Here is a 21,855-nt window from a genome sequence, read left to right as displayed (position 1 = left end):
TATAGTCATTGCCAGTGCTTTAAGTGGGCCGGTACGCACCAGTACTCAGTACCTTCACTTCCAAATATAGCTCTTGAGCGTACCACCACCTCTCCTTGCGCCCAGAACGTGCTTGTAGCGTAACGGTACGCTCATTTGGACATCTGTTTTAATAGAGGTTTTAATCTTTTACCTGCACTGCCGATTTTCAGAGCGCCCTTCACAATGCGAGCTTCCTAATTCATCCCACCCAGAGCAGAAACTACATTACCCATTCACCCTTAAGTTATACAAGTGAATAGCGCATGTGCAGTGGTGGACGAAGTACACAAATCAAGTACTTGAGTAAAAGTACAGATACGAATAATAAAATACTACTCCAGTAAAAGTAAAAGTACTCCTTTTTCAATTTTACTCAAGTGAAAGTACAAAAGTACTCAATTTTGTATGTACTTAAGTAAAAAAGTACTGAAAGATAGATGTTTGCAATTTTATATAGGCTAATTTAATTTTATATTAGCACTTTTTTTTTTTTATAATCCTACTGCTCAAAATACCTTTTTCCAAAATAACCACTATATGGAGTCAAGATATATTTTTGTTGTTAATATGGACTACGCTTACGAGAGTAATGTTCACTGTGAAGCTTACACTGTGATGTACCTGAGAGAAAACAGAGATGATAATCTGATCTTCACCAGTAAGAAAAAAGTATTTTAAAGTTTGTGGTTTTACAGAACACCACATTTATATATGACAAGATAATAAGGCCTGCAGTTAGGAAGAACATCTTAAGGAAAATATAATTATATTTTCTTAATTATTTTTTTCCTTCTCAAACCTTGTCTGCGGTGTAAAAACACCCCTGGCCAAACGGGGTGCATCTCTTCCCCTCTTTGATAATTACTGTAGTTACCATGTTCTGAACATCACATCCTTTCTTTTCTCCCCAGATGTAATCTATCTATCTATCTATCTATCTATATATATACATATAGATAACCACCTATATATATATATATATATAGGTGGTTGAATAAAAATATTTGGACATTATTTATAAAAATTACCTCAAGTTAGCACCAGCAAGCCTGCTAGACATTTAGCATCAGCTAAAATATTTACTTATTTTCAGTACCGTTCTGAATAAACATTCATGTCTGTCTAACGTTACTCTCTAAAAAAAAAAAAAAGCCTCAAGTCCAAATATTCATTTATCACCAATTAACTGTTTGACAAACACTTCCTGCTCCGAGATCTGAATTAAAAAAAAAATATCAAACATGCTCCGAAGTGCCGATCTGAATCAACCGAGTCGCGAACATGCTCCGAAGTGCCGATCTGAATCAACCGAGTCGCGAACATGCTCCAAAGACCCAATCTTAATCAACCGAGTCGCGAACAGGCTCCGAAGTGCCGATCTGAATCGAAGGAGTCGCGAACATGCTCCGAAGTCCCGATCTGAATCAACCGAGTCGCGAACAGGCTCCGAAGTGCCGATCTGAAACAACCGAGTCGCGAACAGGCTCCGAAGTGCCGATCTGAATCAACCGAGTCGCGAACATGCTCCGAAGTGCCGATCTGAATCGACGGAGTCGCGAACATGCTCCGAAGTCCTGATCTGAATCAACCGAGTCGCGAACAGGCTCCGAAGTCCCGATCTGAATCAACCGAGTCGCGAACAGGCTCCGAAGTGCCGATCTGAATCAACCGAGTCGCGAACAGGCTCCGAAGTGCCGATCTGAATCAACCGAGTCGCGAACAGGCTCCGAAGTGCCGATCTGAATCAACCGAGTCGCGAACAGGCTCCGAATCGCCGATCTGAAAACTTCGACCAAAGAATGTAAAAAATAAGTTTAAATCTAAGTTCTAAAAAAATACCGTAGACGGCAAGGCACAAATTTAGATATTCATTTATCTAATTAATCTATAGCCTATGCACAAAGACAATATGATCTTTTTGTCCCCTTTTTGTTTTAAAGCTTGATGAAGAGAGAGAGCGCAAGTTGCTGCAGCTGAGGAGGACAGTGATGCACGCGTACAGGAGTGATTGACAGTTAGCGGCACTGTGTACAAAAAATACTCCGCTACACAATTATTTCGTTATTTTCGTTTAAGCTTATTAACGTTAGCGTTACAGAAAGGTCTGATTTACGCACTGTTACAGTCATTGTTTTTTTTTTTGTTTTTTTAAACAATGACATTTGAGTTCATGATTTTAATGTTGCTGTTTCTTGTGGCAGACTAAATGAAGAGTAATGTTTCTTGTGGCAGACTGAAGAGTAATCCGGCAGTTTTATACTGAAACTTTCCATCTAAAAGTCCTTCCTTGGTCTTAACCATATTTCTTTGCACGTTGAACACACATAGGCCACAACTGGAAATAAAAAAAACTGCAACCGCGTTAATTGCGTTATTTTTTTTTAACGCGTTAAATATTTCAAATTAATCGAATGCGTTAACGCGCTAATTTTGACAGCACTAATATATATATATATATATATATATATGTGTGTGTGTGTGTGTGTGTGTGTGTGTGTGTGTGTGTGTATATATATATAGTTTTGTATAGTTTTGTATATGAATCATGCAAAAAGTTCTTTCAGGAAAATGATTATCCGATTCTTTCCATTGATTCACAGAAAGACAAAAGAAAACTACTTCTATGTTTATGTCTATAGGTATGTGTAGGTCATAGGTACAGTATAGCTTTATATTTTATATATATATGTATATATATTGTATATATATGTATATATATATATGTATATATATTGGTTGACACTTTAGTGAGTGCTGAATCTGGTGTTGTTTCTGATTTCAGTAGTCTTGATCAGTATTTTAGGGGATGGAGAGCTGTTCTGCTGAAAACCATTCACCCCTTTGGAACCTGTGAAGAAAAACAATAATATGCAGCTTTATTTCTCTATACAAATTGTGTATGAAGGTTATATTGTATGTGTTTTAAAATGCTGTTGATGAACGGGTTTTACTCAACAAGAAATGGAATTTGTAACCCATTTTACTTTTGTAATAGGATGTTGAATATTCTCTTTCAGACAAAGACTGACTTGATTTTTTTTATGGACAATTGGTTGGATGGTGTGTAATGGGTTTTTAATAAAGTAATGGACCAGCAGAAAACACTTTTGAGAAACCTTTTGACCAAGATGTATCAAAAGGGCATGAGCATCTCCAAATGTACCAATAGCAACAATGGTAATGCTGCCTTTTAAATTACACACAAAACCAGTATAATGAAAAAGTAAATGGCGTAATTTTGGATTTGATGCTCACTGTATGTGTCTTCTGTGGACATTGTTGTAATTAATAATGTCCCATTAGTTAATTTACACCTACTGTAGTTAGATACAGCCTGGATGTTCACAATGGACTGCTGTCCAATTCTGTAAGAGGTAAAAAAAAAAAATGTACACAGTCAATATTTGTAAATGTAAACGATTACAGTTCCACCCCTCTTAGGTAAAGTACAACATGCTATAACAGGACTTAATGTGTTACCTGTCCTCCTCGCCCTCCAGCAGCTTCCTGTAGGTGGCGATCTCGATGTCCAGCGCCAACTTGACGTTCATAAGCTCCTGGTACTCACGGAGTTGCCGAGCCATGTCCTGCTTGGCTCTCTGAAGTGCCTCCTCCAAGTCCTTAATACGACATTTGGCCTCCTTCACAGTCATCTCGCCACGATCCTCAGCCTCCGCCATCTGGTTCTCCAGGTTAGCTCGCTAAAACAATAGTAGCCTTGAGATAAGCGACCACCAATAGGTTGAGGCTAAAGCGATGGTTAATTTAGCACATTTCTCACCTGTGATTTAATAACCTCGATCTCGCTCTGCAGACGGCTGATCATGCGATTGATATCTGCGATCTCTCCTTTAGTGTTTCGCAGTTCATCGTTGTACTGACTGGCCTGAGAGGACATCTGATCAAACTGACCAAAACGAGATGGAAAAATAAAAAAGCTCAGTACGTCAGATACAATTTACTGTAGTCATTTGACGTGTGTGCCATAATGAAAGATGTTTCGTCTAAACTAAATGAATTCCTAGATGTTTATGAATCTTTATGAAGAAAAACACCTTAAGTCAACATGAAAAGCTTACTTTCTTAATCCACCTTCCTGGTCTCATTGTTAACGATTCCTTATTCCAAAGGGAAAAAATCTTTCATCAAAATGTAATGACTTTCTCTTTCTTTGAAACAGCCTTTTTTATCCAACCAATTCCCAATGGAGGCAATCCCGCTCTACATTTCATGACACTTGAGTTTCCATTTTCAATCAGAAGCATAAGTTGAAAAGGGTATTGTCTGATGACTTTAAGAGAAAAATCTCTATGCAACCAATTCATCAAGGGACAAAGTTTGCATTTTGTGTTTACCTTGGACTTGTACCAGGATTCAGCCTCTTCACGGCTCTTGACTGCGATCTCCTCATATTGAGCCTTGACTTCGGCCACAATATGATCCATGTTTAGGTTTCGTGAGTTGTCCATCTGCACGATGACGGATGTGTCTTTAATGCTTGCCTGCAGCTCACGCAATTCCTGATCCAGAGAGACAAGGTAAGTTTGTGTTAATGGGAGTTATTTTTTTAGCCGTGTGGAAACTAGTTAGGAAGGTTTGTATGTAAAAATGTAATTTCTTACACACCACAATGAACTAGATATTTTCTTTTGGTCCAACCACCCTTATGAAAAATACGTTTGTTCAAGTGTGCTATTAGTATACTTTTTTTAAACAAAAATAGGAAAATATGCTTTTAGTTTACTTTTTATGTACTTCACCAGAAATGGGCTTTATATACTCCTCGGGAATATACTTAAAATGACATTTAAGTATACTTATACTTTTTAAAATTATACTCCTAGAATCTGTGCTTTCATTATTATAGGGTAGAGGGCGCTAGTACATATCTTCTGCACAGAAGAATGCATGAAGCTAGAAAAAAATGTTTTTTTGTTTACAAGCAGATTTGATACTGAGTTTGATACTCTTATACTTAAAGTATACTAAAAAGTGGGCCATTTTAGTCCCAACGAGTATTGAAACAGTACACTTACAAGTATATTAATAGAACACTGATATTTGTATACTTGTGACATAAAGTATACTTAAAAATATACTTGAACTTTACTTAAGTCTACCTAGTAAAATAAACTTGAAGTATACTACTTTATCGTAAGGGCAGTTACATGGCCATGTGTTTTGTTAAAGATTTAAAGACAAAACATTAGTATTGTATAACTTGTGGACTATAAATCATGTTGCAACTTCTATTATGCAATTAAAGTCAAGCACACAAAACATGCATAAAGGCATGTAAGCCTACATTTATTCACTTGGCTTTAAATACATTTGTTTGTATTGGCGTTTATGGTAAATATTGTTTATAATGAATGCCACCATAATTTATGTTTGTTTTAAACTTACATTTTTCATGTTCTATTCTGAATACTATTCAAATTGAAGGGTTTGTTATGGAGTGAAGGGAACTAAAATATATGTTTATATTGTTTCAAATGTTTGAAAGGTGTGTGTGTGTGTGTGTGTGTCACCTCATCGTAGATGGTTCTCAGGAAGTTGATCTCGTCAGTCAGGGCACCAACTTTGTCCTCCAAATCAGCTTTCACCAGATAAGCCGAGTCTACATCCTGTGTGACACACAGTACTCAGTTTTTCCTCTTCTCAATTGCAACTTTTAATGACTTGTGTGTCGTCCTTCTCACATGCACCTGAAAAGACTTGTATCAATATATCAAGAGCCATCAAGAGTCTATCTTGTAGATCTTTAATATGCAACTTTGACTTCTTGCTACTCTCAGTATGAAAACAGATCTCCTCTAGTGTATAAATAATGCTGTGTCCCAACCCAGGCTTTTGTCAATGGTGATCTGATCTCTTCAGGCTCAACTTTAGCAGCTTAACTCTTCACCCCTCCCAAACATCTCATTGTTTCCTCTCCTGGGCTGCTTTTATTCAACGTGTTGTGAAAGTCTTAACTTTCCCTAGTCCCAGACGTCCAGCTGTTTAACTCGTTACCTGTCCTAACCCCGTATTACAGTCAGTGAGGTCATACCTGTTGTGCTTCATAATGTGTAAAAATACTATTTTTGACATCTGACTTTTAGGCATCGCACCTTTTTCAGAATCACAAAGTCGTTCTCCAGATTGTTCCTTTTGTTGATCTCATCTTCATATCTGAGTCAAAGGAAACACAAAGTGGATATCTGTCAGTCTGTGAATGTGGTCACAGATTAAGTTCTAAACACATTTATTGCAAATACAGTCGTATGTTGTTTTTAAAACCAAATTCATTTAATGAGCTGCGTCGGTTCAAGTTAAGAAGAAAATCATTCGCAGCTGGGGCTTCACAATCAGGAGAGACTCTCGTCAAAGGCTTAGCATTGATCTAAATGCATTACTTGTGTTTGAAGTCCTCCACCAGGCCCTGCATGTTCCTCAGCTCTCCATCCAGCTTGCTCCTGTCGTTGTTGACCACGTCCATCTGTCTGCGCAGGTTGGCCATGTAAGCATCAAACATGGGCTCGACGTTGGAGCGGCCTGGGGTCTGGCTCTCCAGAAGCTCCCACTTGGTCTCCAGCATCTTATTCTGCTGCTCCAGGAAACGTACCTGTAAAGGTATAACAGTAAATCATTTTGATTCTTCATTCATTCATGTAAAAAAAACAAAAAAAACATTAGGTTCGTTTTTCATATAGAAAATATAAATAGACATAAAAAGAAAGGATATACATCAAATTTGGGCCTTTGTATTGAAAGGAGTGATTTTAGTTCTAATACGTTGTGATAAATATTAGTTTATTATAAAATATATACTCAATATTTGATTTAATATTAAAAATATATTTAATTATTTTAATTATTTTGTATATATATATATATATATATAAGTATAAATATTTTACCGTATCAAAAATTTTAACAAAAATATAGTTTATTTTCTAGAACTAATGAGTCCAGTATGGCTGATCCATTTCAGTATTCAGTGTTATAAGAAACATTATTGCAGCGCTAACTGAAACCACAGGTGAATCCTCAGATGGCATCAGTAACTCCTAAGTTTTCTGCTCAAAGAACCCATTTCTTTGTACCCAACATAGTGGAAAGTTGTAGTAAATGTAAATCTTCCTTGAGAAACATGAGGGTAGATTAATTAAAGTTTTCAACTGATGCTTTGCTACAAATTTTTACTTTCAAGTTTTCTTGTCAAGCTTCTGCAAGAACAAAGAAGAAAGAGTCCACTTCTGTGGAATTTTAGCATTTTAAGAGCTCTTTTTCGAGACCTCTTCAGTTCACTGTACATCCTGAAAGCCTGGCCGCTTTAAGCGATGCCCAGCCTGCCAGGATGTACTCATTAACAGAGCAATATGACTCTCCATTAGCTGAACGGTAACACTCAGGAGAGTAGTGACTGACCTAGATGGGTTCTTCGTAAATCCTTAATTTCAAGCACTTTAAAAGCCGACCCGAGACCCGTGTTGGAAGACCCAGCCCTGCCCCAAACTACAACAGTGACTTGGTTGTACTTCAGTGCGATTGAAGTGTGGATTACAGTCCAGCGGGCTCCTGGGATTCAGTTTCATTGTCCTCCGGCACACAAAAGCTTCCTTCATACTCGCTGGCATAGTGCTGTCTTCAGTTGGCTTGGTCAGATCTGACCTGCTTTTTATCAGGTTACAGACTTGAGAGAAATGGGTCACGCTACACAACTATCGTTTTCATGTGACTCTACCAAATCACCTTTCCCTTAGAGGTTTGGGATGTTGATCGTATTAAAACTTTATCATCGCCATCAACACTCCGTTGGTCTTAACATTCAAAGACCACTACCTTTTTGGCTGAAACTCTAGAAAATGTTCCTTGGGAACAAGAGACCAAACTGTACCTTATCGATGAAGCTGGCGAAGCGGTTGTTCAGCGACTTGATCTGCTCTTTCTCATGAGTGCGCACCATTTGGATGTTGGGGTCGATCTCCAAGTTGAGGGGCGCCAGCAGGCTCTTGTTGACAGAGATGCTGGAGATGGGGGGTCCCATATAGGCCGAGCTGGTGCTGAAGCTCGGGGCAGATGCTCCCAGGGAGATCCCACTTAAACTGCTGTAACCATAGCCTCCCATCTTTCCGCTGCTCCTCACAGAGCTGCTGGAACTGATGCGCTTGCTTCTCAGACTCATAGCTGGACAAGAGAAACCGTGGGGAGCTGCAATGGAAGATGTTCCAGATGAGAACAGGTTGGCAGAACTGAGCGAAATGGTCTCTCTGTGGGGAGGCTGGGCTTTTAAAGTCCAACCAGGATGGGGTGGAGAGTTCCTTTTGTGGGAAAACCTGTTTGAGATTGGACACACATACACACTGTCCGCTTTATCTGAGCTCCCAGATCGGCAGTGAACACACGCTCTCAGTCTCTCTTTCACCATGCTCCTATTTCATCTAAATGTTTAATATGGCCCGTGTCAACAACATTCCCATACTGCATGCCCGGTAGTAATCTTTTTACAAAAAAACTGTAACAATATCATTCGTTTGAGGTGTGCATTCAAGTGCTTTATATTTAAGAGCCACATTATCAAGCAGGAACTTTGTATCAGTTTCCACAAGATGACAATTGTAAAATGCAATGTGCTGCTTTGCTTAATTAGAGTTTTTTTTTACTTTGTATTACCCGTTTAGTATTACAGGCATTTCATACACAACAGTATATTTCTATGCAAGCGAAACCTTGATATTCTTCCCTTCAGCTGATATCTAGTTAAACTAAAGATGTGTTGAGAGATCTACCTTACTGTTTTGACACACATATTTGAAACTTATTAGCAAAACCATGTTTTTATATATGGATTTAAATGTTAACATTTAGCTGGCAAAATGCCCTTTATCAGATGCTATTACATTTTATATTTTATTTTACCAAGAAACTCCATGTAAAATGTTTATTTTTACAGAAAGACATTTGGTAATATTAAATGAGGCATTGCTTTAAATTACTGGTTTGATATGCCAGGATAGGGTAACACTTTAGAATAAGGTTCCATTAGTTAATGTTAGTTAACTACTTTCGTTAACATGAACTAAGCAAGAACAATTCTTCTACAGCATTTATAAGTCTTAGTTCATGTTAATTTCAACATTTACTAATGCATTATTTAAATCAAAAGTTGTGCTTGTTAACATTAGTTAATGCACTGTGAATTACCATGAACTAACAATGAATAACTGTATTTTCATTAACTAACATTAACGAAGATTAATAAATACAGTAATAAATGTATTATTCATTGTTTGTTCATGTTAATTAATACATTAACTAACATTAACTAATGGAACCTTATTCTAAAGTGTTACCAAGGATAGCAAAAACAGTGAAAGCAGACAAAACCATGATATTGTTCCCTCAAGCAGTCATGCAGTTTAAGAAATGTTGAGAGCACCACCTACTGGAAAGTAATGCAGGTAGGGGTTTTGCTTGCTTAATTTTTTTTAATTATTTATTTATTTTTATATTGTGATAGATGGTTTGGTAGCCACATTGTTTTGATAGATGTTGAAGTCCTATTGTAGTTATATACAGTTATAAATGTTATGCAAGGTCATATTAACATCCATCTGATTAAAGACAATAGGGGTTGGCGATATGACCAAAATCATATATCACCAAAGTCCAGATTCAATATACAGTTACATAAGCGCTTTCTCTCGCAATTGTTTACATTGCCTTAAGACCTATATGTCTGTGCTTATGAGGATACTTTGCAAAGCCGAGGATTTGCACGCATATAACTGTTTATGCAATCGTTCAGAGCCAAAAAAAGCAGGCAAAAATGCTCACGACTCGAGTATTAGATGCTTAAGTGTTGTCGTAAACAATGTATTTTGCGGCACCACGAAATAAACGATAGAGAACAATATGAAACGATTGAGAGTGAGGAGTCCATCCGATATATATCAACATATCGCCCAACCCTAAAAAAACAAGTAAAAAAAAAAACGTGATAAGAGCACCACCTCATGATAAGACTTTTCAGATGTAAAATGAAAGAATAACAAACTCTAAAATCTCAAGAAATAATATTAATAATTATTAACCCATTTTTTAAGACATACACACACAGAGAGAGAAATAGATTCAACTAGCTGACAATGACTAATGCCATTAAGGACTTGCCTCCCTTTAATACTGATTAACTGGAAATAATATAGAAAAAAAGTTGATGTTCTGGTTGTATTATAATTGTAAATGGTTACAAAAAAACAAGTTTTTTTTTTTATTCTGATGTACTCTAACATTTGAAACGCATGTTTAACGCTGTTCCAACATTTTGCACTTCTGTTCCTATTCTTATATCGCACCACACAGTACCGCCACTTCCGAATATAGCCCTTGAGCGTACCGCCACCTCTCCGTGCTTTTAGTGTACCGGTACGCTCATTTGGACATCTGTTTTAATAGAGGTTTTAATCCTTTGCCTGCGCTGCCGCTTTTCAGAGCGCCCTTCACAATGCACGCTTCCTAATTCGTCCCACCGAGAGCAGAGACTACATTACCCATATACCCTTGAGTTTTACAAGTGAAAAGCACATGCGTCGCTTTTGCCGCTGTCAGCTGTGTCCCAAAGAAGGCCACGGACTTCGAAGACCACGTCAAGGAAGGATCCTTGGAAGCCAGTATTTCGAGGATGCTATGTCATTGACATCCGTCGAAGAATTGTTCCAATATTGAGGATCCTCTGAATTTCAACCAAGGACTGAGTCCTTCGTTCGAATAATATCCCATACACAGGAAAGGATGCATATGTGTATCCTTCGCGCTCTCAAATCACCCACAATCCTATGCGCGCAGCTTTGCTATCTAACGTTAGTTCAAGAATTCAAAAATGTCGAACGTTAACGTAGTCGGACCGTTAACGGTTTTTATTTACGTTACCAAACATTTGTTATAACTGTAGTAAATATAAGTAAAGTTTGACATTTTAAATGCCAGTACAAATTACTACCGTATTGATATTGTAAATTATACAAATACAAATGGTTAACTGAACCGGACCTGTCATTTAACAATTGGTTGCGTCATCGGCATTTCTTTTATAAATAACTAGTTAAGTTGTCCAAAGTAATTTAATGATACCATTTACAACGTTATTCAAACGGACCTTTTCACTGACGTAATGACGCAATTACGTGCACTTGCTAGCCTGTTCCATTTACGTGTTCTCAGTATGCTAAAGGGGAGTCTCACCTAGCTCCTGAAGGAAGTGACTTGGAAGGATCAGTCCTACCAAGGAAGTATCCTTGACATTGAGAAACGCCTCAGGTCTCCGAAGTGCACGATGGGCCCTCCGAAGTGCGTGAGATGCTCCTGAAGACCCCAGAACACATGGAGGCAATGCTGTGCTCAAACTGATGGTGTTTTTCTGATGTTAAACCTAAACAATGCTGTAAATGGTTGTAAAAAGTACTTTCAGTTGTGTACAGAACAGTTTGTTTAAATGTGTAAAAAAAAAAAAAATTTAACGGACAAAAAAATAAATACATAAAAGAATGTTTTGTGAAAAAAGAAATAAGCTGCATTAAAAAAAAAAAATTACAATGTACATGAGTGCTTCTCTTTTATTTACATTACTCTGGTTCATTTATGAATAAATTACACACTATAAATATATACATTTTCTAACCCCCATATCTTGATTTTGTGATCATTCACATGCATTCATAAATTCATTTGAATACACTGAATAATGCAGTGAAATGATGCACTCAAAATGCACACGTGCACTAGTATGACTTCATCATGTAACTTTACATTAGCCTAGATGTGTGCACTTTTTAGGCACGATTTGTTACTTTTTTGAATATACTTGATACTGTTAAAAGGTACATCATTAAAACAAAAAATACAAGTTCACATATCACACCTAAACACGCGTGGAAAACGTAATTAGAACTAGCTACTATTAGTTAAAAATGCCTATCCATATACAGCTATGATTCACGAACCGCAAACTGACTCAAATGATTCGAGAACCCGCTTTGAACTCCCGAACTGAATCAAATGATTCGCGATCCCGCCCCGAACTCGCGAGCTGATTCAAATGATTCGCGATCCCGCCCCGAACTCGCGAACTGATTCAAATGATTCGCGATCCCCAAATTGACTCAAATGATTCGCCAACCCGCTTTTAACTCCCGAACTGACTCAAATCATTCGCGATCCCGCCCCGAACTCGCGAACTGATTCAAATGATTCGCGATCCCCAAATTGACTCAAATGATTCGCCAACCCGCTTTGAACTCCCAAACTGAATCAAATGATTCGCGATCCCGCCTCGAACTCGCGAACTGATTCAAATGATTCGCGATCCCCAAATTGACTCAAATGATTCGAGAACCCGCTTTGAACTCCCGAACTGAATCAAATGATTCGCGATCCCGCCCCGAACTCGCGAACTGATTCAAATGATTCGCGATCCCCAACTAACTCAAATGATTCGCGATCCCGCTACGAACTCCCGAACTGATTCAAATTATTCGCGATCCCGCTCAGAACTCCCCAACTAACTGAAATGATTCAGGATCCCGTATGGAACTCCCAAAAACTGACTCAAATGATTCACCAACCCGCTCCGAACTCCCAAATGACTTAAATGATTTGCAAACCAACTTTGAACTCCCAAACTGACTCAAATGAATCAGGCTCTGAACTCCCGAACATACTCAAATGATTCACAATCTGAAGTTCCCATCCAAATCACATGACCGCCAGCGCTACTATTGGCTTAGTTCTCTAATTTCATAACATTTACTGACTTCAAGGTACGAAAAGTATGTTGTTAACACATAAAATATCAATATTTCCATTCTGAACTGCTTTCCATGTCGAAACATCCACGAACAGGGGCGGATTGGCCATCATCTGTGTGATCTGGAGAATCACCTCACCTCACACCTCATAAGTCGCACTTTAGTATAAGTCACATCAGTCCAAAAATACGTCATGACGAGGAAAAAAAACATATAAATCGCACTGGATTGTAAATCGCATTTATTTAGAACCAACCAAGAACCAAGAGAAAATATTACCGTCTACAGCCACGAGAGGGCGCTCTATTTTTTCAGTGGTAGACTACAGGAGTGCTGTAGACAGTAATGTTTTCTCTTGGTGCAGTAGCTAAAGTTAAGAAATGTTGTGCTTTTACTTTTAAAAAGGTTGGTAATGTTACAGTTAATGCTTACAAACTTTGAAGATCTTGAATATAGAAGTTACATTTGTAATGGTGTATTTTCATTTAGATGTGGTATTATTATTTGTGCAGTAAGATTACACACCTTCTCATTCAAAGAGTTTTCTTTATTTTCATGACTATGAAAATTATAGATTCACACTGAAGGCATCAAAACTGAATTAACACATGTGGAATTATATATGGAATTATATACATAACAAAAAAGTGTGAAACAACTGAAAATATGTTATATTGTAGGTTCTTCAAAGTAGCCACCTTTTGCTTTGATTACTGCTTTGCACACTCTTGGCATTCTCTTGATGAGCTTCAAGATGTAGCCACCTGAAATGGTCTTCCAACAGTCTTGAAGGAGTTCCCCGAGAGATGCTTAGCACTTGTTCGTCCTTTTGCCTTCTGTCTGCGGTCCAGTTCACCCCTAAACCATCTCGATTGGGTTCAGGTCCGGTGACTTGTGGAGGCCAGGTCATCTGGCGCAGCACCCCATCCACTCTGTTAATTTTACTCCTCTCACTCTCATTCCATTAGATCATTATTATGCATTATTTTAATGCATTTTTAATTAATACAAAGACAGGACCTATTCTGCATGCCAAATTAATGTTGAAATTTCATTTTTATGTTTTATAGGCCATTTCCTTAAGTCGTTCTTATATCGAGCCATATCGGTCAGTTTTCAGATCTGCCAGATATAGTAAATAACTCTTTTAAAAGCAGCTGTTTAAATTGCTTCATCACTATCACTAGAGCTGGAGATCTTCATAGGGGTGCCATTTCTATAGGAGGTCCATACTGTGCCTAGTCGGGCTAAATGGTGGATGTTTGCACGTGAATACAGGTTTCCTCCAGGTTCCCGCTGCCTGGCGCTTTGGCCAATAACATTAGGACGCAGTAGAAAAGGAGCCAATGAGAGAGCGTTACTCTCAGCAAGAGTCTCGGCAAGTCGTCTGTGCGAGATTTATTTGCTGCAGCTAGCTGCCAACTTGCATTTTGCGTCCAGCGCTAATACAAAGAAAATGGACAACACTGAGGAGCGTGTGAGCAATATCAGTGATGAACAGGACGAGGCGATCGTTTTGGAGGAATCGTCGGATGATAGTGATGACTCCACAGAAGACATGCTCCTCGATGATCTGGATCCCCTCTGGGATCGGTAAGTTACACACCTTTTTAAAGCCTCTTTTATATATTTTATACCACATGTATTGAAGTATAAGCATGATAATTCGTTTGGAGCTGAATAGTGTCTTGAGGGCATTTAACTATTTAATGGTCGCCATACAAGTTTAAATTATTCTAGTTTTTCATATAAAAAATTATATTATTATATTATTATATTATATTATATTATTTTCATATAAATAATATAATAATATTATGTTGCATCTTGAATTGTTTTATTAACCCTTGTGTGTCATTAAAAAAAGTTACTCATAGATTCATAGAGGGAAAAAATGTCCATGTCCAAAAAAACTGCCATAAAAATGTAAAGCTTGGGAGTACAGACTTGGTCTCATTTTAAAGAAAGCCTCATTATTTTATTATCAGCGCTGTCAAAATAAAGTAAAACTTATCAGCTAATGCTGATACATCGTCCTTGGCAATATATTGGTCGACCACTAATTTATACTCATTTACAACTTCAACGCCCTCATTATTAACAGTTATTTGTTGATGAGTGTATCTTCTTGTTCTGAAGTAAAAAAAAAAAAACTTATTTAATTTAATTTTCCTGATGTTTAGCTGAAGGAAACTATATTTACACCTCTACGATACTCAACTTAATTTTCAATGATAAAACCAGCAATTGCTGTATCGTCTGCATATTTGACATTAAAAGCAGATGAGAAACCTCTACATTCATTTGTATGAAGGGAAAATAACACTGGGGAGATAGTATGTTGGTAACAATAGATGAAGAAAAAGTAGTTTACCCTAACACATTGTAATCTACTGGTTACAAAAGACTCAACCCATCTCTGCTATTCACACCCAGTTTAAACAATCTTTCCATTAGAATATGTGGTGTTATGCAGATAAGCAATCTATAAACATAGCATGGGCATATCTCTTTGATTGATCAACATGACAATAGTGTTTTTGCACATATACAATAGGGCTTCTTCTGTGCTCCTTACCCTCCTATATGCAAATTTTAAAAGATCATGTTTGTTTCACACCTCAGGAAAAACACGATCTAACACTAAAGTGTTGAGGTGCAGTACCAAACTTTTCCCATTAGATTCCAGCAAAGCTCCGCTGGCATACACATTACCTAAAATAAGGACATGCATACAAACCACACTCTGACATCCATATCAACATCCATATTTATCCAATTGACTCTTTAATAGCTGAAAACCGTAATAAAGCTAGTATTTGCTTTATATGCCAAACTTCAAAAAAGTTAGAAATAGTACAAATTTTTAATTTTGAAGCCTTGCCAACTAAATAAAAGCCTATTAACAAATATTGCATCATTTTATAATTAAATTGCTCTGGGATTAAAAATTGATGTTTTTATGGGTTTTAACTCTTTTTTTGTACCTAGTGTAAAATAGATTTATTAAAGGAAATGTGGGTGAAATATTGAAATTCCAGGAGAAATACACAATTTTGCCAAAATGTATGGCATTAACACTGGCAAAATTATATAAAAAAAAACACTGCAAAAGACAAACATGTCCATAATATCACACAATGGTTAAAATCCCTTCTTTCTTATTTCTGTTCTATACTCAAGTAATGTTAAGAATTAACTAACCATTACTTTATAAGTATTAATCGAAACAACATGTACTGACTTGAGGTGAATAATAATAGTACTGGCTTCTGTGGAGCTGCTTTATAGTTTTAATAAATTTGTTTTATAATTGGTAAACGTTCTAAAATTGATACTACTTATTAAGTTTAGTGACTGAACTAAACTGAGGTAAACTTTAATAATTGTTCGATGTTTTAACACTATTTGTTGTTTATACTATGAAGCTTCATTCTATTTTTGAATGTGTCGCATCTGTGCCTGTATATTGACTGTTTCATTTTCTTGCTTAATACGACAGGCTTTCGGAAGCCTCTGATGATGACTGGTATCCTGAGGTCACTCCACGAAAAAAGAAGAGATCTGGTCTGTCTTCTGTATCACCATCTCCAGCAAAGTCTTGCAGGTCTGGATCCCCTGCCTCTGTGCAAAGCAGCAAAGGGAAAGCTAGGAAAAGCAGCACAAGGCGATCCCTACCTTTCTCCAAAAGCATCTCTGAAAAGAAGTGGAGAAGTGTAGATGAGCCTGACATCGAGCCGACACAGCCAATATTCAGACCTAAAAACACTCCCGGCCCACAGTTAATCTCCACTGCAACATGCAGTCCTCTGCAGTATTTTGAGTTGTTCTTTTCAAAATCAGTGCTAAAGACCATTTTAGAAAATACAAATGTGTATGGAGCCATGCGTCAAGATGGAAAGAAGATGCCATGGGAGGATATTACAATCAAAGATCTGAAGTCATTCATAGCACTGGTTATTTACATGGGAATGCTGAAATGCTTCTCACTGTCAGACTACTGGAAAACATCAGACTTATACAGTCTGCCTTATCCTGCACGAATCATGTCTGGGAGGAAATTTTATAAAATCTCTGGCGCGCTCCATATTAGTGATCCCAAAGTGGATGCAGAGAATGACAAGAAGAAAGGAACACCTGAATACGACCGTCTGTGTAAGATCAAACCGCTGTACCAGGACATCAGGGACGCCTGCAGAGCCTCTTTCCATCCCTTTCAGAACATTGCCATTGATGAACGAATGGTGGCCTCAAAGGCTAGAAATGGACTCAAACAATACATGAGAAACAAACCGACAAGATGGGGGTACAAACTTTTTGTACTGGCGGATTCCCTCTGTGGCTACACATGGGACTTCTTCATTTATGAAGGAAAGGCCAATGTGGTGGAGAGCAAGGGTATTAGCTATGATTCTGTCATGATTCTGGCAAATGAAAGGTTGTTGGGAAGCGGCTACAAGCTGTTTGTTGACAACTTTTACACCAGTCCCAAACTTTTCAGAGACCTGCTCCGTAAAAAGATCTGGGCTTGTGGCACGGTTCGCTCTAACCGCATTGGCCACTCAAAGACACAGGCTCCTCGTGGCAATATTCGCTGGTTTAGGGAAGAAGATCTGCTGTTTGTTGAGTGGAAGGACAAGAGGGACGTGCTGATGTGCTCCACCTTTCATAAAGCCTTTAATGGGGACACCATAAAGAGAAATGTGAAAGGAGCCGATGGAGTTTGGTCTTCTCAGGAATTCCCCGTTCCAGCCGCAGTACTGGACTACAACAAGTCAGTAGATTTCTTTCAGTGGTGTCAAGCACAGGGCCCCATAAGGACAGCCCTGCTTTTAAATTTTTAAGAAAATATCTGATATTGATATATATTTAAATAAACAAGCGCAGCTGGGGTGACAAAAAGTAATGCAAAATTAAAGTAATGCATTACTGTTCATAAAAAGTAACCAAGTAATGCAATTAGTTAAATTTTTAATGAAGTAATGCAATACTGTAATGCAATTTCTTTTAAAAGTAACTTTCCCCAACACTGCTTGTGTTATTAAATGACAAACCTTATAATAAATCACAATTTTCCTTATTCCAGGCACATGGGAGGAGTGGATCTGTCTGATGCACTTATAGGGTATTACACGGTTCTGCATAAAACAAAAAGGTGGTATCGATCCTTCTTTTTCCACTTTGTGGACATCGCTGTAGTCAATGCCTTCATTCTGCACCAGCAGATGGCCAAGATGAAGAACGAGAAGCCTCTGTCCCAGAAAGCCTTCAGAGAGGCGCTTGTTGTAGGGCTTGCGGAAACGGGGCCTGCAAAAGACTCTGAAAGAGTACGCCCAACTCCTACTTCAGAATCCCACCTGCCGGATTACCTAAGTGGGGACAGCACTTATGGAAGACGGAAATGCAAAATGTGCTCAAACAAGACTCCAGTCGTATGTGTAACTTGCAAGGTGTATTTATGCTTTGTTCCAAAGCGTAACTGTTACATTAAATGGCATGAATTAGATGATGAGGTGGATGAAGAGTAATGCCCAAGTTCTACATCATTTACTAGAGTTTGCGTACTGTTGAACGAATAGCCTTTCAAAGTAAACACTGTTTGGTGCAGGTGGTTGACGCATGACCTCTAGAAAGTGTTTTTTTTCTAGTGTCTACAGTATTTTTCTTTAGAAGTTTTGACTGATAAAAATATCTTTGTACTCTTTTAAACTAAAGTTATGCCTCATAATCCCATGTCAGTACAGGCGTCTGTCAGTCTAAAGGCATTTGAGGCTTATAAAAACTGATAAACTGGGAAAATATTGGAAAAGACTGGTAGGTTTTTAAAGAATTCACATTGTAAGTAGATATACGAAGAAAAAAAAAACTCCCCTTTATATTCTTTTGCACTTGAACCACACTGGAACTGTATATTCAAGACTTTTACACCATGTGTTTTAAAACTGCAGAACCGATCCAGACTTATTAACACAGTTATAGTTTCTTTGTCCATTGTGGTGCTGCAAAATTAGAATATATGTGGCTAGTCATGTGACTAAAACCTTTTGACCACTGTAGCTCTCCTGTCATGAGCACCGTTAGCTAGCTTTGCTGAAGCTTTTCTGCGTAGAACGGTTTGTAATTATACCAAACCCTGTCAGATACTGCGCTATGTGACCTGATGATAGAAAAGTGCTTTATATTAGTCTTGCAACTGAATAGACATTCAAAACACAATATATCACTGTATATATTCTAAAGGTCTAGAAATGTCTTTGTCTAGTTTAAGAGATGTATGAGCTGTTTGTAAATTGTTGCATGCCATTAAACACATTTGTTTTAAAGTGCTCTTTTAGAGAGTCTCTTTTTGGATATGCATGCACACAAACATATACATAACATATATTTTTTCCATAGCGCACACTTTCCCCTATTTCATCAGTAGACATGTTCATTCAAAAACGTCCTCTCCTGTGTTGCAAACATGTCTTCGGGGTATAAAACTAAAAGGTCCCTTTAAGTACCTCGAAACATGCAACATTATGCTGCATTCCAGGCAGGTTTTTGAGTCCGTAAGTCAAGACTTCAAACCACAAATTTATAGCGTTCCAGGCAAGTTATGCCAAACTTCCTGGCCAGAAGGAATTGTAGCTTATTTATTTTATTGCAACATTATGTTGTCCTAAAATAATTTTTTCAATGTGTACCACTTGTATAAACACTGCATCCGTAGGCAATATTATCCGTAGGGGTTGCCATTGTTGTTTCGCGGGCTATGTGACATGAGTTCACAGGTGGGAAGTCATGGGTTTGACTGCCATTCCAGTGCACTTTCACGGGTAAAAGTTTGGAAAACATGGGTTACCGTTTGTCTGGAATGTTGCATTATTCATATGTGGTGACATAATTTCAACTGAAACAGGAAAAAAGGGTGGGGCATGTATAGTAAACCCCTACCCTTTAAAAAAAATTGCCAATAGACCGTTTCATCAGGTGCACACGCCTGTCCTTAAGTTAACTTCCTGTCTGTGTTTGTTTATCAGTTTAGCTATAGCGCCGTTTACAAAAGCAATTAAAGTTAAGTTGACTAGTAGACTGAAGTTGGGCTCAGTTGGTTTTGCTGTGAGATTTGTTTCCTATAAATTTAACAATTTGTGACGCTCACAATATCAAAACTGACCGAATTTCCAAAAGGCTTTGCTGAATAAACATGAGCACGTACTGCACGATTAAAAATTAAATTGATGCACGGGTATTTCATATCACAGTATTCATAAAGGAAGACTCTCTTTAATTAGTCTAGTAAATTTTCAATGTAATTTTCATTTCATCTTGCATGTTATATGCCTGATAAAGCAGTGTTTGTGAGCTCAGCACTGCTTTGTGTACAGCAGTTATTGAAGAAACCTGTTTCTTTAAAGCACCTCCTGCTGGCAGAGAATACATTTACATTTTTCAGTAAATCTAATGTACGCAGCAGCAAACATATTTTGCTTGTTATCAAAAATAATCTACTCTAGAGGGACTTCTTAGCTGTTGTTATTGATTCTATTTGGAAGTCTACCGGAGTTAAGTTAGGGCTAGGGATGTGCGAATCAATCCTGAAGTATCAATATATCGATACTCAAATAAAAAATATTGATACTAAGTTTTTTTTTATTTACAATTGTTTTTATTTATTAAACAAAAAATAATGCCTACAATATGCCTTAAATTGGACTAATAACATATGTTAGCAAATAATTGTGTGGAAAGGATTATCCTGCTCATCTGGACACAAGGCAGAATCAATCAATTAAATAAAAATCAAATCAATCAATTACAGAGAGCGCGTTACGCGCGAATTGTGCTTTTGTGCATTTATGTGTTGGACGCGAATTCGCGTCTGCCACCCGAGTTGAAAAATTTTAATTCGCGCCGCGTTAACCAATCAGGAGCCTGTTCAGGAGTCACTCATTCAAAATGGAGGAACAAATGATGTTGTCAGCGAGCAGTCAACTGGAGCTTTATGACACAAGTATCACACACAAGTTCATATTTCAGGAATAAAAAGGACCTCGCTTGGAAGAGTGTGTTGTAATACACATTTAACTTTTGAGTTACGTACACATTTATCGACCCGCGGCCTTCCCGCTGTTTTTTTTACAACTATTTTCCCCCTAATATAGCCTACAGCTACTTTTCGCTAAAAAGATAATGCGTTTATTAAGAGGACGTGTGCAGGAAAAAGTGGAAAAGACCAGAGTGCTCGATCAATATCAGCCATCTTGCAAACAGACAACCGCTAGCACTTGCCCCTCCCACAAGAAGCGGATTTCACCCGACGCGCTTCAATTTCGCTTCAAACTTTTGCTTTCTATATGCGTCTATTTCGCTCTAGACGTGTGAATGCATTCAAAATTTTCAAGCGGCAAACTAGACGCGGTGGACGCGAATTTGACGCTCTATTCGCGTTTGGTGTGAACACAGCATAATAAGAAAGCATTTGTTTTTTTGGAAAAGGTAGCCCAGAACAATGCAGGAAAAACATAGGCTATACATTTGAGTTATTTCACAATAAACTATTGAAATTGTACCCTAGTATGTGCAGTACATTTATTTAAATTTGAATGTTAAAAGTTCATATTGCTCATGTTATATTCTGTATTGTTAATATAAATCATACACTCTCTGAATAAAAAGTTTGCATTTTATGCATGCAACAGCCAATTACTGACAATCCATTATGACGATGAACCATGGTAGAGTAAACATAGTTTAACTATATTATTTGTTCATTTCCTTGATTACCTACCTCTACAGTAAACATATTTTAACCATGTGTAAACAATATAACCTAATAAGTAGCAATTAAGGCGTATTGAATGTTAAAATGCATTTCAGATAAAAAGTTATAAGTAGGTATTATTACCCATTGTACTATAATAATTAAATTTCATAATCTAAAAGTTCAGTCTAGAAGTATCATTCGATACCGATGATACTGGCCATTAAAAGTATCGGTATCGTATTGCAAACAAATTTGTGGTATCGCCCATCCCAAGTTAGGGCCACAAAAGCGCGC

At 37.6% G+C, this 21,855-nt stretch overlaps 2 protein-coding genes across 3 annotated transcripts; one reads left to right on the top strand and one right to left on the bottom strand.

Annotated features, from left to right (window-relative positions):
- Positions 1–2,749: 2,749 nt before the first annotated feature.
- Positions 2,750–8,484, bottom strand: LOC113080565 (keratin, type II cytoskeletal cochleal-like). Of its 2 annotated transcripts, XM_026252727.1 has the most exons (10): positions 7,904–8,484; positions 6,420–6,628; positions 6,135–6,195; positions 5,553–5,648; positions 4,377–4,541; positions 4,101–4,139; positions 3,803–3,928; positions 3,502–3,722; positions 3,340–3,386; positions 2,750–2,869 (listed from the first exon to the last, which is right to left on the bottom strand). In XM_026252727.1, the coding sequence occupies exons 1-10, from the start codon at positions 8,432–8,434 to the stop codon at positions 2,766–2,768; spliced, it is 1,599 nt and encodes a 532-aa protein (XP_026108512.1). In that variant the 5' UTR covers positions 8,435–8,484; the 3' UTR covers positions 2,750–2,765. The 2 variants fall into 2 exon arrangements, with proteins under 2 accessions (XP_026108512.1, XP_026108513.1); XM_026252728.1 differs by lacking the exon at positions 4,101–4,139 and having other exon boundaries at positions 2,766–2,869; positions 7,904–8,483.
- Positions 8,485–14,202: 5,718 nt separating this feature from the next.
- On the top strand, positions 14,203–18,340 carry LOC113080540 (piggyBac transposable element-derived protein 4-like). The gene is made up of 3 exons (XM_026252693.1): positions 14,203–14,405; positions 16,315–17,586; positions 17,899–18,340. Exons 1-3 carry the CDS (start codon positions 14,269–14,271, stop codon positions 18,338–18,340), a joined length of 1,851 nt encoding a protein of 616 aa, XP_026108478.1. The 5' UTR covers positions 14,203–14,268.
- The last annotated feature ends 3,515 nt before the right edge of the window (positions 18,341–21,855 follow it).

The sequence above is a fragment of the Carassius auratus genome, unplaced genomic scaffold (assembly GCF_003368295.1).
Source record: "Carassius auratus strain Wakin unplaced genomic scaffold, ASM336829v1 scaf_tig00031568, whole genome shotgun sequence".
Taxonomy (NCBI): Eukaryota; Metazoa; Chordata; class Actinopteri; order Cypriniformes; family Cyprinidae; genus Carassius; species Carassius auratus.
Note: the sequence above shows the minus strand (reverse complement) of the source record. Positions and strands in the feature narration are given on the sequence as shown.